A 17,122-nucleotide genomic window follows, 5' to 3' on the forward strand; every position below is an offset into this window, starting at 1 on the left:
TGAGTTTCTTAGTCCTGAGTTCTAGTTTGATTGCACTGTGGTCTGAGAGACAGTTTGTTATAATTTCTGTTCTTGTACATTTGCTGAGGAGTGCTTTACTTCCAATTATATGGTCAATTTTGGAGTAAGTACGATGTGGTGCTGAGAAGAATGTATATTCTGTTGATTTGGGGTGGAGAGTTCTATAGATGTCTATTAGGTCTGCTTGCTGCAGAGATGAGTTCAATTCCTGGATATCCTTGTTAACTTTCTGTCTCGTTGATCTGTCTAATGTTGACAATGGAGTGTTGAAGTCTCCCATTATTATTGTATGGGAGTCTAAGTCTCTTTGTAAGTCTCTAAGGACTTGCTTTATGAATCTGGGTGCTCCTGTATTGGGTGCATATATATTTAGGATAGTTAGCTCTTCCTGTTGAATTGATCCCTTTACCATTATGTAATGGCCTTCTTTGTCTCTTTTGATCTTTGATGGTTTAAAGTCTGTTTTATCAGAGACTAGTATTGCAACCCCCGCTTTTTTTTGTTCTCCATTTGCTTGGTAAATCTTCCTCCATCCCTTTATTTTGAGCCTATGTATGTCTCTGCGTGTGAGATGGGTCTCCTGAATACAGCAGACTGATGGGTCTTGACTCTTTATCCAGTTTGCCAGTCTGTGTCTCTTAATTGGAGCATTTAGTCCATTTACATTTAAGGTTAAGATTGTTATGTGTGAACTTGATCCTGCCATTATGATATTAACTGGTTATTTTGCTCATTAGTTGATGCAGTTTCTTCTTAGCCTCGATGGTCTTTACATTTTGGCATGTTTTTGAGATGGCTGGTACCGGTTGTTCCTTTCCATGTTGAGTGCTTCCTTCAGGGTCTCTTGTAAGGCAGGCCTAGTGGTGACAAAATCTCTAAGCATTTGCTTATCTGTAAAGGATTTTATTTCTCCTTCACTTATGAAACTTAGTTTGGCTGGATATGAAATTCTGGGTTGAAAATTCTTTTCTTTAAGAATGTTGAATATTGGCCCCCACTCTCTTCTGGCTTGTAGAGTTTCTGCCGAGAGATCTGCTGTTAGTCTGATGGGCTTCCCTTTGTGGGTAACCCGACCTTTCTCTCTGGCTGCCCTTAAGATTTTTTCCTTCATTTCAACTTTGGTGAATCTGGCAATTATGTGTCTTGGAGTTGCTCTTCTCGAGGAGTATCTTTGTGGCGTTCTCTGTATTTCCTGGATTTGAATGTTGGCCTGCTCTACTAGGTTGGGGAAGTTCTCCTGGATGATATCCTGAAGAGTGTTTTCCAACTTGGTTCCATTTTCCCCCTCACTTTCAGGCACCCCAATCAGACGTAGATTTGGTCTTTTTACATAATCCCATACTTCTTGCAGGCTTTGTTCATTTCTTTTTCTTCTTTTTTCTTTTGGTTTCTCTTCTCGCTTCATTTCATTCATTTGATCCTCAATTGCTGATACTCTTTCTTCCAGTTGATCGAGTCGGTTACTGAAGCTTGTGCATTTGTCACGTATTTCTCGTGTCATGGTTTTCATCTCTTTCATTTCGTTTATGACCTTCTCTGCATTAATTAGTCTAGCCGTCAATTCTTCCACTTTTTTTTCAAGATTTTTAGTTTCTTTGCGCTGGGTACGTAATTCCTCCTTTAGCTCTGAGAAATTTGATGGACTGAAGCCTTCTTCTCTCATCTCGTCAAAGTCATTCTCCGTCCAGCTTTGATCCGTTGCTGGCGATGAGCTGCGCTCCTTTGCCGGGGGAGATGCGCTCTTGTTTTTTGAATTTCCAGCTTTTCTGCCCTGCTTTTTCCCCATCTTTGTGGTTTTATCTGCCTCTGGTCTTTGATGATGGTGATGTACTGATGGGGTTTTGGTGTAGGTGTCCTTCCTGTTTGATAGTTTTCCTTCTAACAGTCAGGACCCTCAGCTGTAGGTCTGTTGGAGATTGCTTGAGGTCCACTCCAGACCCTGTTTGCCTGGGTAACAGCAGCAGAGGCTGCAGAAGATAGAATATTTCTGAACAGCAAGTGAACCTGTCTGATTCTTGCTTTGGAAGCTTCCTCTCAGGGGTGTACTCCACCCTGTGAGGTGTGGGGTGTCAGACTGCCCCTAGTGGGGGATGTCTCCCAGTTAGGCTACTCAGGGGTCAGGGACCCGCTTGAGCATGGAGTCTGTCCCTTCTCAGATCTCAACCTCCGTGTTGGGAGATCCACTGCTCTCTTCAAAGCTGTCAGACAGAGTCGTTTGCGTCTGCAGAGGTGTCTGCTGCTTTGTTATTGTTTTCTGTGCCCTGCCCCCAGAGGTGGAGTCTACAGAGACAGGCAGGTTTCCTTGAGCTGCTGTGAGCTCCACCCAGTTCGAGCTTCCCAGCAGCTTTGTTTACCTACTTAAGCCTCAGCAATGGCGGGCGCCCCTCCCCCAGCCTCGCTGCTGCCTTGCCGGTAGATCACAGACTGCTGTAATAGCAATGAGGGAGGCTCCGTGGGTGTGGGACCCTCCTGGCCAGGTGTGGGATATGATCTCCTGGTGTGCCTGTTTGCTCAAAGCGCAGTATTGGGGTGGGAGTTACCCGATTCTCCAGGTGTTGTGTGTCTCAGTTCCCCTGGCTAGGAAAAAGGGATTCCCTTCCCCCTTGCGCTTCTCAGGTGAGGCAATGCCTCGCCCTGCTTCAGCTCTCGCTGGTCGGGCTGCAGCAGCTGACCAGTACCGATCGTCCGGCACTCCCCAGTGAGATGAACCCAGTACCTCAGTTGAAAATGCCGAAATCACCGGTCTTCTGTGTCGCTGGCGCTGGGAGTTGAAGACTGGAGCTGCTCCTATTCGGCCATCGAGGCCTCTTTTATAAAAGCACTAATCCCATGCAGGAGGCTCTGCCCTCATGACCTATTCACCTCCCAAAGGGCCCCACCTCCAGTACCATCACATTGGTGATTAGGTTTTAACACATAAGTTTTAGAGGAACACATTCAGACCATAGCACTATCAGTGTAATAACATTTATGAATATTACAAATACATACAGATAAATAACAAACAAAAAGGCATTATACGTATTTCAAGGATACAAAAATGCCAAAGGTATATTTTCAAGGATACAAACATAGTTGTTTGATGTATGATATATTGCTGCCTACTATGGGGGAAGATGATACAGGGGAAAAGTAAAGTATGATAAATAAAATAGGACTGGATTGATAATGTACCAAAATAAAAGGATATATTTAACTCTTGCTTTTCTTTCCAAGAATTCGATGTATAGTATTCAGTTGATTCTTGAACAATGTGAGGATTGGGGCACCAACCCCTGCCCCATTGAAAATCTGGTATAATTTTTATTGGTTGTTTTTTTTTTTTTTAGATGGAGTTTCGCTCTTGTTGCCCAGGCTGGAGTGCAGCGGCGTGATCTTGGCTCACCACAACCTCCACCTCCTGGGTTCAATCAATCTTCCTGCCTCAGCCTCCTTAGTAGCTGAGACTATGGGTGTGTGCCACCACGCCCAGCTAATTTTTGTATTTTTAGTAGAGACGGTTTCACCATGTTGGCCAGGCTGGTCTCAAATTCCTGATTTCAGGTGATCTGCCTGCCTTGGCCTCCCAAAGAGCTGGGATTACAGGTGCGAGTCACCATGCCCAACCATGGTATAACTTTTGACTCCCCAAAATCTTAACTACTAACAGCCTACTGTTGACTGGAAGCCTAACCTAAACAGCCTATTAACACATCTTTTATATGTATTATATGCTGTATTCTTACAATAAAGTAAGCTAGAGAAAAGAAATGCAATTAAGAAAATCATAAGGAAGAGAAAACACATTTACAATACTACATTGTATTTATCAATACCATAAGTTTTACATTATCTGTTTACAAGATAAATCTTCTGAAATGATGGGCAACCTAGCTGCAGACCTCAGTCTACAGCTATATATATATAGCTCTCTCTCTCTCTCTCTCTCTATATATATATATATATAAAAAATACACACACACACACACAGGTATATATATATACACACACAGAGGTACATATCTATACAGGTACATATATACAGGTTATATATATAAGTGCATATACATATATATACACACACACAGGTGCATATCAATCAATTCAACATTTTTTTTTCATTTCTCTTTTTTTGTTTTGTTCTGTTTTTCGATTTTCTCTCTCGTTCAACATTTTCTTGTAACGTCATGACTTTTCTTTGCTTCGAAGCACCTTCCACAGTATCACTAGTGACACTTTGTATGGGCCCATGGTGTTATTAAGATTTACAGTATTGCAATAAACATGATTTTAAAAATATGCAAGAACCACAAGAGATCAGTTTTTGCTGTGATATGCAATTTACTGGAAGGACAAACTGCCCACAGGATGACTAGTGTCACACAGCATTTTAAGCAGATACAACACTTGAGCTCATAGCAATAGCAATGGGAGGTGGCTGTGAAATGATCACACAGTACAGCATGTACATGTACATTAATTTCATGCAGTTGTGGTTTATTACTGCACCTTTACATTTGTTTGCATTTCTCTCAACTGCAAATGGCACCATGTGTGGTCTGTAAATGTTTGTGTATGTTTTGATAAATTTTAACTTTATAGTAGATCTGTATATATTTTACAGTAGCACATGATAAAATAGACTAGTATCCACATATATTTTATGTACTCGTGAAATACCTAACTTTTTCTTAATTTGTTCAATATTCTAGGCTACATGGTTCAACCGTGAGTTTTTTCAAATTGCCACAAATCTCCAAAAAATTTTCCAGTATACTAATTGAAACACAAAACCCCATGTGTAACTGTACTTGCACAGTTCAAACCTGTGTTGTTCAAGGGTCTACTGTTTATCTGTGTATTTGCAACTCAGACCTTCAAACTACTAGTTACTCATAAAAAATTTACAAATGACCAATGGCAATAAAACGTTGCATTTTGCAAAAATACAAAATTTGCATTTTTAATAAAATACTGGCTCTATCATTTACTACCAAATGACACTGAACAAGTTTTTAAATCTCTCTGTAATTCTCTCATCAGTAAATTGGGGATAACAATAGTAATGAAAGTACCTACCTCATAAGGTTCTTTTATTCTCATTTTTTTTTCTTCTTTCAACTTGACACGTAAGGTTCTTACGAGGATTAAATGAGCTAGTACACATTAAGGGCTTAGAAAAGCACCTGGCACATAGTAAGTACTATATGTGTGCATTACTACAAACACTACCACTATTACCAGGACTCCTACTACTACCATCACTACAACTACCATATTTTATCAATTCTAAGGCACTTTGGTTTTTTTTTCAGACAGGGTCTCTCACTGTCATCCAGGCTGGAGTGCAGTGGCACAATGTCGGTTCACTGCAACCTCTGCTCCCCGGATTGGAGCAATTCTTGTGTCTCAGCCCCCTGAGTAATTGGGATTACAGGTGCATGCCACCACGCCTGGCTAATTTTTGTACTTTTTTTTTTTTTTTTTTAAGTAGAGACAAGGTTTCACCATGTTGGCCAAGCTGGTCTTGAACTCCTGACCTCAAGTGATCTCTTCGATAGGGCACTTTTTTCTTAACATTTAACATCTCTGAAATCAGGATGAGTCTTACATCCTATAGCAATTTAGGCTCAGTGAAGTACAATAGTATTATGAAAGCACCTTGCTTATATAATGCGGCCTGGGTCACTGTAACTTCACAGACTAATGATTGGCTAGTATGATGCTAAGCATCATAGCTAATCATTCGTTTTTTTACAAATGAATATAACAGCCACATACAAAAGTAAATAAAACATTTATGCATAATTTAGCAAATTATTATAAACCAAACACCCATGTAATCACCATTCAAGTAAAAAAATATATAACATCGGAAGTACCCAAAGCCCTCCTGTGAGTTTTCCCTTATCAGAATTTTCTCCTTTTCCAAGTTAAACATTAGTCTGACTTTTGTGGTAATAATTTCCTTACTTTTTGGCCAGGCGCCATGGCTCACACCTGTAATCCCAGCACTTTGGGAGGCCGAGGCGGGCAGATCACCGAGGTCAGGAGTTCAAGACCAGCCTGACCAACATGGTGAAACCCTGTCTCTACTAAAAATACAAAAATTGACTGGGTGTCGTGGCAGGTACCTGTAATCCCAGCTACTCGGGAGGCTGAGGCAGGAGAATCGCTTGAACCTGGGAGGTGGAGGTTGTAGTGAGCTGAGATTGTGCCATTGCACTCCAGCCTGGGTGACAAGAGTGAAACTCTATCTCAAATAATAATAATAATAATTTCCTCACTTTTCTTAATAGTTTCACCACCTACATATGCATCACTAAGTAATATAGCTAAGCTTTGTCTATTTTTGAACTTCATATGAATGGAATCATTGCATATATATTATATACACACATCTATCCATAAATATCTACATATATTGTATTTTTGTCTTGCTCTTGTCTTTGAATATGATGCTCATGAAAGTCCATGTTGTTTTCTGTAGCTGGCATTCATTCATACTCACTGACCTATTGTGTCCCTCCGTATACAAGATATCCGTAGCCATTTTACTGTTGATGAACATTGGTCTGTTTCTATTTGGGGGCTATTCTGAATAATGTTACAATGAATATTTTAGTATATACCTCCTGAAAAGCACATATAAACATTTCTATCAGGTAGAATTACTTTTATGTGAGATTCTTGGTGAGGCTATGAATTCAGTTTATATTATAATTTTGCAACATTTTATTATGGAAAATGTCAAACATATAGAAAAGTTGAAAGAATTTTACATTTAACAGCTCTATATCTATACCCACTATGTACATTAATATTTTATTATACTTGCTTTATTATATATCTATGCACCTGTCCATCCACCAGTCAATCTTGTCGATCACTTACAAGTGATCAACATCATTACATACCCTAATGAAGGCATTTTGCGTGCCTAGATGTGGAAAGCCATGTGCTACTAAAGTGGGATCACCACCCCCAATTTCCCTGCTTTACATAAATTTTAAATTTTCTTTTTTCAGACAATAACATTTTATCAGAATGTAGATTATGAGGGACTATATGATTACTTCGAGATGCAGTAAGTATAACTTTTAAAAGAACTTTCTCAGATTCAAATATGCTACTCAGGTTATTGATTTGTGGGTGTTCTTTTATTTAAATGGCCTCATATTCTTTTAACTATTCAAATTTCAAATTCCTTTCAATGTCTGGATAGATGTAAAATTAATATTTAACTGTATAAAATGTAAAATACTCCTTGTAGTTTAATAAGAAACAGGACCTATCTGAAGTTCTCATTCATCCAAATGAAGATGCAAAAAAAGGGCTATTTCTTAATCGAATAATTTTCAAGCATGTTTTATCACTAGTTCCCATCTCAAAGTTTCTACATACCATCACTAGCAAAAACAAGAACTCTGATATCACAGAAACTCTTTCTGCATAGAGCCAGATAAAATGCTGTCTTTGACTCCTGCAGTAAGGTAGCAGCTAGGCTGCCTGGAGGAAGACAACCAACATGGACTTCTGTGTGAAGGCATTCCTATGGCTATCATTACAGTCTTGAAGGATTTTCTTAAAAAATAGCATATTTTCCCTAGAACAAATCAATTTTTCTTTTTTTTTTTTTTTTTTTTTTTTTGGAGATGGAGTCTCGCTCTGTCACCCAGGCTGGAGTGCAATGGCACAATCTCAGCTCACTGCAACCTCTGCCTCACAGGTTCAAGTGATTCTCCTGCCTCAGTATCCCGAGTAGCTGGGATTACAGGCATGCGCCACCACACCCGGCCTAATTTTGTTATTTTAGTAGAGACGGGGTTTATCATTGTTGGTCAGGCTGGTCTCGAACTCCCAACCTCAGGTGATCCACCCGCCTCAGCCTCCCAAAGTGCTGGGATTACAGGCGTGAGCCACTGCGCCCAGCAGGAAGAATCCATTTTTCTTTAGTCTGGTGCTATTCCAAATGAGTTTGACTACCTGCTTTATGCCAAGCACTGTCTAGGTATTTAAAATACAGGATAAATGAGAAAGATGAAGTTCTAGTGTCATGGAACCCATTCTCCAGTAGGAAAACAGCCAATCATCAAATAAGTAATTCCAGATACTGGTAAGTGCTATGAAGAAAAGAAAACAGAATTTAATATATATATTTTATATATATGTGTGTATATATATTATTTTTATATATGTATATGTTATTTTTATATTTATACACACACACACACACACACATAAATACATATCCGTGACAGAGACTGATCAGGAAGAGTAGGGTGAAAATGCTGCTTTAGCCTCCATAGCCAGAAGACGCTCAATTCCTTCCTTTCCCTTTCACCCACCAGCTTATCTCTTTATGCTCCTAATGGTCTAGGGTATTTTTGGTTTTGTGGATATTTACTAAGATTTACATTGCCATAGAATACACATAAAATTGCCCAGGATATTTTTTTGTCTTTGTTTATCCTCATTTTTTTTTTTTGACAAGAAAAACCTTAGCAGGTGTAGGTATAAATCAAACTTTCACATTTTCTTCTTCTATTATTTTTTTTAGCCCTCACATTTTGCCTGAACACAAAATGATTCATGTGCACTTCATAGTGGAGAAAGGTTTTCTATCTGACCTAGCTTTCAATCCCAGTCAGATCATATTACACAGCTTAATGTGGCTCAGAAAACTAATTTTACAACTCATTCTTTATCACTCCAAAGGTATTATTAATATGAGGGGAAAACGGGTAGGAGCCAGAGGAGGAACCCATACAGTGGCTGCCACCTTCAGGCAGGTCAGCAGCGAAACCCCATTACCCAGGGACGTGTTAATGAAATTGGGTGGTTGAAATGCTGATAGGATGCTCATTTCTGTTTCCCATCGCATTAACCCTATGGTGGCTAAAACATGGGATACCATGAGGTGGGAGCAACTTTACAATAGGACCAGCATGCAGAGCTGCCTTAGCAGAAGCAGAGAACTGTGACCAGCAGCGCCATCCTCCAGGCCTCTAGAAATTCGCGTGGGAGGTCAATCACACCGTGTACTGGGACTTTGCACTTGCTCTACAGAAAGACAGTGTCATGCCTGTCTCTCATATGAGACAATAACCTGCACGAATTGTTTCTCCTAGACACAACAACACAGGTCTTGTGATGGTTCAACTTCGGCCTAGTGAATATTCAAAAACATGTCCAATAGCCCAAAAGGTAAGTGACGTGGGTTGAAGACCCAAATATTTTACTTCAAGAATGTATAGGTGGTCAACCAAATAATGCATAAAGTACCTCCATACAATACCACCCTCCTATTACTTAGCAACTCTGTGGAATGTTCCACTGTAAAGATAGCCTCACTTCATTTTGAAGACAGAAGATTTCTGCCCCCTGTGAGTTTATTGTCTAAAGTGGGATATATCAACACATACAAAGATGTAAAACCATTGTTTCCTGAAGTTATGAAGATATATAAAATTGTGTAAAGGAAAACTGAAAATAAGTGGGAATGACAAAAGTTGGATATGGTTTGTCAAAGAAGAGACTGCCGGCCACATCCGTATTTATCCTGCACTTATTTCTTCAAAAAATCGTTTATTCATAATTTAAGAAAAAAGAAAAATCATTTATTCAGTTTTAAAAGTTTATTGTATGCCTACTGAGTGTTGCTGTGTGTCAGTCTACGTGCTCAGTAATGGCAGTTACAAAAATAAAAAGACAGAGTACCTTCCCTAGAGGTAAACATAAACCAGCTTAAGAGAATGTGGTATACACAGTTCTCAAACAGCCCAGAGGAAAGTAAACTAAGGAAGTTGACTGAGGTTGGGAGGGGAAAGGTGAAAAGAAAGGGATACACAAAATGACTAGTGACGAATGAGTAGAAGTTCAACAGGCAAGTGCAAAAACATTCCAGGAAAAGGCATGGAAGAATGAAATAGTATCAGGGTGTTCAGGTAACTGAACATTTTTATTATTATATTATGTATTATTATATTATATTATTGTGAAACATAAATTCTTAACAACCCCACCTCCTTTGAGTCTATATTTCACACTTGTCTCCTCTCTCTATTACTTCTCAGCCTAACATTCAATAAACATATATGGAGCACCTACTGTATACCAGGCATTGTGTTATATATGGGGAATACAAAGCAAAATAAGACCCGGTCCCTCCCATTCAGAACCCAGGCGTGAGAAACCTGCGTTCCTACCAGGGCGAGGTTCCATACATTTAGAGGGAGGCTTGAACTGAGGCAGACGTGATCCATCCCTGAGCACTGTGGACACACACTGTTTCCCCAGGAAATCACCTGCAGGTGCACACCAGCAACTCCCGTCTGCCTACCACATGCCAGCTTAATCCACGTAGGAAGTAAGAAGCCACAACCTAGCAAGTTCCTGCCCTAGCCTAGGTCTGCAGTTTCTGTCTTTAACTGCTTGTACCCTCTTCCTTTATGGATGCCTTCCCGAAGCACCGTGGTTTCCTCTAGCCCTCTCTAATCTATAGATCTTTTTAGGGATCCCTATTCATTCTATCCTGCCCAGCCAAAGCATGACAAAATCAGATTCCTCTAACCCGAGTTCAGATCCATGCTCTACTCCCCACTGGCTTGGGTTGGCTACTTAGTCTGAGCCTCAGCTGCCTCATTTGTAAAAGGGAAAATGTACCATCTATCTTATGGGGTTGTCAAGAGTCTTAAATGAGATTATTCATGTAAAGTACCTAAAACAATGCCTATTACATAGTAACTATCTAATACACTGGTTTCTCCCTTCTGTTTCCTCTTTGGTGTCCTGCAGACAAGGACAGGGCAAATCTCGCCATCCTCTGTGCCCAATGCAGGTGATTTGTCCTGACCTACCCACTGAAAGAGAATGAAGAAAGATGCAGTAGCCCTTTCAGGCAACAGAAAAATGTGGCCTTGTGGAGGCAGGTCCTCTAAGCAGTCAAGGAAATCAAAACGTGTACACAATTGCACAGTATGCCTTCAACCATAAGGCCCCTTCCCTGTGCTCCCATACTCATGGCTTAGCAAGCCATCAGCCTCCCAGATAAATAGTGTAGAGACACAGGGCCCAGCTCTGTGTATACACAGAACCATGGCCTACAGACTTATCCCACTGGGTGAAGTTAGGCCCTTGCTAAAACTGCTAGACCTGCGCTATTTGAATAGGAGCCTGTTGTCTTTGTCATTTAGTGTTCAGAGCCTGCAGCAGAGCAGCAAATAGAACTGGGAGCTCCAACAAGGCTGCATCTCATTTTTTAACCATGCACCAAGAACTGGAAATGCAGCAATGTCGGCCAGCCCCCAGAGGGCCTTAGTAAATCCTTCTGAGACGAATTTTCCCAGGGAGGGATGACTGCAACTTTGTCCAGTGCATTATCTAACAGCATTTGTGTTGAGGGCCTTTAGAATCCCTGTCTCAGGTCACTTAATCTGTCTGGTTACAAGAAATATGCTGTGTCCGTCTCTTGGTTAAGGCAGGAGCTGTCCGGCTCCGTCTCTGCACTGAGGAGAAATGTTGTCATTTAGGCTATATGTCAGAATCTCTCTAATTAGGTGTGCAGTTCTGGGGCATATGTCCGCCCTGCAGCAGTGGGTACTCTAGAAAACAGGATCATTCATGCTCCCCACACTATACCTGCAACCCCTTTTCAATATCCACCTACAGGTTAACTCACATTTTTAATCCTAGCCATGGCTGTTGATCCTGAGGCTTGGGGTGATTTTTTTCAGCTAGGACAAGGAAGAGAAGAAATATTGCAAATGAGATCATCAAGCGATGGTGGGTCCTGACTATGATAGATTTGAGAACCTTTGTCAGCCCTTATATAGATAATTTAGTAAAGATAAAGGGCAGGCCAATGATTCTGATCAGGAAAGCAACGATTTCATGATGGTGGGTGGTGAGGACTGCGGGTAGAGTGGTTGGGAGAACAAATCAGGCCCTGTGCATGAAATCAAGTGGTCCAGGAAATAAAATCCATGAACTCCTCACTGTGGAGCATGCCTTTGAAATGGAGACTGAAAGGTCTTGGTTGAGCAGGGTCAACTCTTTAAGGCCACCAAACTTGGCTGGACATCATTCTTCTATCCCCACCCTCCTGACCACCACGTCCTTCTTATAGGGTAGGAAGTATTAGAGTTTTTCCAGATTTGCTTTGTGGAAATGTGCACTATCCGAGGACATGCGTAAGGCAGAACACAAGTGTGTAGACCCTACTGGGACAGCCTGCTGGAAGGGCAGGGGTCCTGGAGCCGGGCGGAAATGGAAGTAGGTATCTCAGTGGAAGGAGAACCAGGACCCTGGTTACAAGAAGCCATGACTCTCTGCCAGGAAAATTGACAGGTCTTATCAATGAAGCGTTCATTCACTTTAACTGTCACTATCTCTGTAAGCCTTCTTTTAATGTCTGTATAGTAATTAATTGTATTTTAGTTCCATGGAACCCGTATATTATTTTTAAGCAACATGTATCTAAGCATTACAAGCAGGGTAAGATATTTTGCAGCAGTTCATTTTCCTAATAACTGAGCTTTAATGAAGCTAATAGTCTCATCTTTAGATATAATGCATTCTAGCTACCAGATATAACCTGTCTTCTTAGCAAAGTTCCATGAAATTCTATTTTAATTTTTGTGTGTAATATTCATTCTACCCTGTTCTTACTGCAAAAGTATTGAATCTGTTAAAAAGAGAAGGTAAAAATTGCTACTAACAGCAGAGGTACATTTGGGAGTAGATGCAATATATTTATTGCATGAGATTCTAGTGGGATTTTATTTGGTTGAGAGTGAGCCTTTCCATATCAAATGCCCTTCTTGGGCATTTCCAGCCCATGAAACAAGGCATCATGGCACAGCCTGTCTAAATGATGCCATTGTTTGTTTTTGCACTTGCTTTTCTCCACTGTATCCCAAAGTTGACTTACAGAGAAGCGTGGGCTCTGTTAACAAAGCTATAGGATCCACAGGTCATTTGTTTTCAAACAAAGCACGTATGTGCATTTCTTTAAAAAAGCAATTATGAGTAATGTTTCGATTAACTATCCATAAAACGAGGACAGTGGTTTACTCGTTAATCAGCCTGTGGCCCGCGCTCCTTTGAATAGAGTTATTGCTGCTTAAAGGAGGAATAACGATTGTGAGATGCTGCTTCACGTGATGCTAGTACCCTGAGAAATTACTGGTCTACAAAAGTGAAAACAGAAAGTCAGATTAGTAGCTGGATTATAGAAACCTGCCAGCTGAGTCAGAGGTACATACTGGAAGTAGGGAGTTGATAGTCATGGTTGTAGAGAAGCAGGTAAAAGATGAGTTTGGGCCAGGCGTGGTGGCTCCCACCTGTAATCCCAGCACTTTGGGAGGCAGAAACGGGTGGATTACCTGAGGTCAGGAATTTGAGACCAACCTGACCAACATGGTGAAACCCTGTCTCTAATAAAAATACAGAATTAGCTGGGTGTGGTGGTGCATGCCTGTAATCCCAGCTACTTGGGAGGCTGAGGCAGGAAAATTGCTTGAACTCGGGAGGCAGAGGTTTCACTGAGCCAAGATTGCACCACTGCACTGCAGCCTGGGTGACAGAACAAGACTCCATCTCAAAAAAAAAAGATGAATTTGGATCAGTTCCCTGAGATACAAACGTAAGAAAGGAGAGACCCAACCTTTGGGCCTCATGAGCAGTAAAGACAAAAGGAAGCAGAGAAAAAAAAAGTGATCAAGGAAAGAGGAAGAAAACAGTACAGAGCAGTAGTCTAAGAGAACCCCAGATTTTAAAGTTACTATTTTAAATCTAAAATGTAATTGGTTTTAGCTGTCGTAATATTTTAGATCATACGAATCAGAACTGCTGAACTCACTACCTAAGTTACTTCATTTTAGGTGTTCCAAATAGCTGTTGGCTGTGATGAGAAAAAATTCATTGCAGTTAAAGGGTAAGTATATTTCCATTTGACCTGTTACTCTTTAAGTTTTAAAACAAATGATAAACTAAATGATAATTGTAGTAATAATAGCCTAATGACTGACACATTCACAACGAGATCCAAAACTGAATTGACGTTCATGCCTAGATTCAATTGGTTTAAACTTTTGCCAAATACTACATTTGAATCATACTAAAAATCAGAAGAATCAGCCTCTTTCTCTATTACCAGCATTTTTTCTCCACCTTCCCTTTTAGTAAGCCAGTTTCTATCCTTCACAGTTGCCTGTCTCAACTCTTCAGTCTACAGCTCATTCCCAGAAACATAGGAGGGAGAAACACCTGTTTTCCATCCTTCTCAAACCAGTTATAATTTCATTTCCATCAGAGAACTGCTTACACCCATATCAGAGAAGCCTCAGTTTCTGCACCATTTTCTATGGGAAATTTCTTAGAACAAGCCTAGCAGAACCTCAGTAATGCCCCAGAGAATCCCAACATGTGAACTGTGTCAGTCCTACTATGGTTCATGATGAAGCACATTGGACGCCGTGCCTTCCATTCACCATAGCACTCTTTCTTCTACATGGGAGAAAATCAAAGGCAGCATACACAAATCTGTTTAGCTGAGGCTACATGTATAACAGAGACAGAAATTTATTGAGATTCCTTTCCTTCAGTTAGGAGTGAGAGTAGGGGAACATTGACTCTTATCTGAGTATTTATGAAATTACTTGCTCACATCCAAAACAAGTGTCTGCTCCTCTGTCATTCTAATCATGTTTTAATTAGTACTGAGTTGTAATAATCAGTTGCTGGATTGATCAGTATTTGCATCTCATTCATCATTTCCTAAATTTGCATTTCCTAACATCTTTGCACCCATAATTCCTTTCCCAGGAAATGCAAAAAGGCTAGCTGATTTATACAGCCGGTATCATCCTATTTCAGGGATGATTTACATCTTTGCTCCTTAGAGCATGGCCTATGGACTAACACTGGCATCACTTGAGAACTTGTTAGAAATGCAGATTCTCAGGTCTCATGCCACACCTGCTGAATCAAAATCTGCATTTTAACAAAATTTCCAGGAGATTACAACGGGCACTAACGTTTGAGAATAACTGGTGTAAACATGTTACCAAAATCAATTCCCAGTACCACTGCATTCAGAATTCCTTCTCAGGCCCGATTTCCTTCTAAAGTCAGATGGAAAGCAGCTTGAAGCAGTCTGTTTCTAGAAGGGTCCAAATAATAATTATCAAGCTCAGTTACTCATCAAAATCACTTGGAGAACATGTTTTGAAAACACAGATTTTAGGACCTTACTCTGGGCCTCTTAGTCAATGACCCACTTCCCTGGAACCCTAAAAGCTCTAATATCCTGGGCTCAGGTTGCAGTGGGCCTATGGTTTTTACAGTCACCACGGGAGACCTGGAATAGCATGGGGTCCAAAATACTTCTGGAGAGCCAGGAGACTTGTCACTGAAGGAGAGTTGTCAACTCTTGGGGTCCAATTTGGGTTCAGGGTGAAGATAGTCTAGACTTCCAATATCTATCTAAAAATGGTGGTGACGAGAGTTCTTTCTAAGTTCCACTGGAAGCAGCCAGCTAAAATGGTCAGATGAATAATTTACCCAACTAAAAAATCCTATAATTACAACGACCATTATAGCCTTCTGTCTTACGAACCCTAACTCGAAATTATGTTAATCCGTAAAATAACTCCTTACCTGCACAATAGTAGCAACTACAAATCTTGTGTTTAAAAAAAGTTTACGTCTAATAAAACAGTCCAAAGAAATTTGTTTTCATTTTGATAGATTTTCTATGAGTTTTTATTTTTATTTGTGTGTGCATGTGTGTGTTTTATCATGGCAGTTTTTTAAAAAGTGTGATGAAATTCACATAATATAAATTTACCATTCTAAAGTATACAATTCAGTGGAATTAAGTACCTTCACAATGTTGTACAGCTAGCACCACTATCTAGTTCTACAATATTTTTGTCACCCCAAAAGGAAACTCTTAACCAGTTATCAGTCACTTACCATTCTCCGTTTCCCCCAGCCCCTGGCAACCATAATCTGCTGTCTCAAAACCATAATCTCTAGGGATTTGCTGCTCTGAATATTTCATATAAATGGAATCCTACAATATACGACCTTTTGTGTCCAGCTACATTCACTTAGTGTGTTTTTGAGGTTCAACAGGCATGTATTAGTCCTTCCTTCCCTTTTATGGCTGAGTAATATTCCATTGAATGGATATACCACGTTTTGTTTATCCATCCAGCAGTTCATGGATATTTGGGATGTTTCTACCTTCTGGCTTTTGTGAATAGTGCAGCTATGAATATTTGTGTACAAGTGTTTGTTTGAACACCCGTTTTGAATTATCGTGGGTATGTACCTGGGAGTGGAATTGCTAGGTTGTATGGTAATCCTATGTTCAACTTGTTAAGGAACCTCCAAGCTGTTTTCCATAGCAGCTGCACTGTTTTACATTATCACCAGCAATATATATGGGTCCCAATTTCTCTGCTTCCTTGCCAACTCTTGTTTCTTTCTGTGTTGGGGAGTTTGGGGTTTTTGTTCTGAATTGACAGATAAAATTATATGTATTTAGCAGGTACCACATGATGTTTTAAAATACATTGTGGAGTGACTGAATCTAGCTAGTTAACATATGTATTACCTCACATAGTTATCATTTTGGTGGTGAGGGAACACTTCACATCTACTCTCTTTGCATTTTTCAAGAATACAATATATCATGAACTAAAGTCACCATGTTGTACAATAGATCTCTTGGAACTTATCCTCTTATCTAATTGAAATTGTCCATCTTTTCAGCAACCTCTCCCCAAGCCCTGCATTTGCTATAAATTTTTAATAAGCACGTATCAAATATAAGAGATAAATCAGTAGATTTCAAATTCTGGTATCTCCTGAAACATTTATGAAACTGATGTTTTAAAAACAGAAATGCTAAGGCCACACACTAACCAGAGATTCTAATTCAGTAAATGATGATTCTGTGACACTCTCCAGTTTGAGAATCAATGAGTTAAATGATTAAATGTGTGCAAATATTTAAGAAATGATATTACAACTTCATTATGTTTTGTTTTTTGTAGATTTAGTAAAAAAGAATGTCATCACCATGATTTTTCATACGTGATTGAAAAGTAAG

The 17,122-nt window shown here is 39.9% G+C and overlaps 1 protein-coding gene across 4 annotated transcripts in view; it reads left to right on the top strand.

Annotated features, from left to right (window-relative positions):
* Positions 1-17,122, top strand: part of CATSPERE (catsper channel auxiliary subunit epsilon) — a 181,102-nt gene that overhangs the window by 115,314 nt on the left and 48,666 nt on the right. For all 4 annotated transcript variants that reach the window (XM_025391765.1, XM_025391772.1, XM_025391780.1 and 1 more), the window contains 4 exons: positions 7,029-7,087; positions 9,132-9,207; positions 13,884-13,936; positions 17,067-17,117. In XM_025391765.1, the coding sequence (XP_025247550.1) occupies positions 7,029-7,087; positions 9,132-9,207; positions 13,884-13,936; positions 17,067-17,117 (239 nt within the window). The remainder of the gene's footprint in view (positions 1-7,028; positions 7,088-9,131; positions 9,208-13,883; positions 13,937-17,066; positions 17,118-17,122) is intronic.

Source organism: Theropithecus gelada, chromosome 1 (assembly GCF_003255815.1).
Source record: "Theropithecus gelada isolate Dixy chromosome 1, Tgel_1.0, whole genome shotgun sequence".
Taxonomy (NCBI): domain Eukaryota; kingdom Metazoa; phylum Chordata; class Mammalia; order Primates; family Cercopithecidae; genus Theropithecus; species Theropithecus gelada.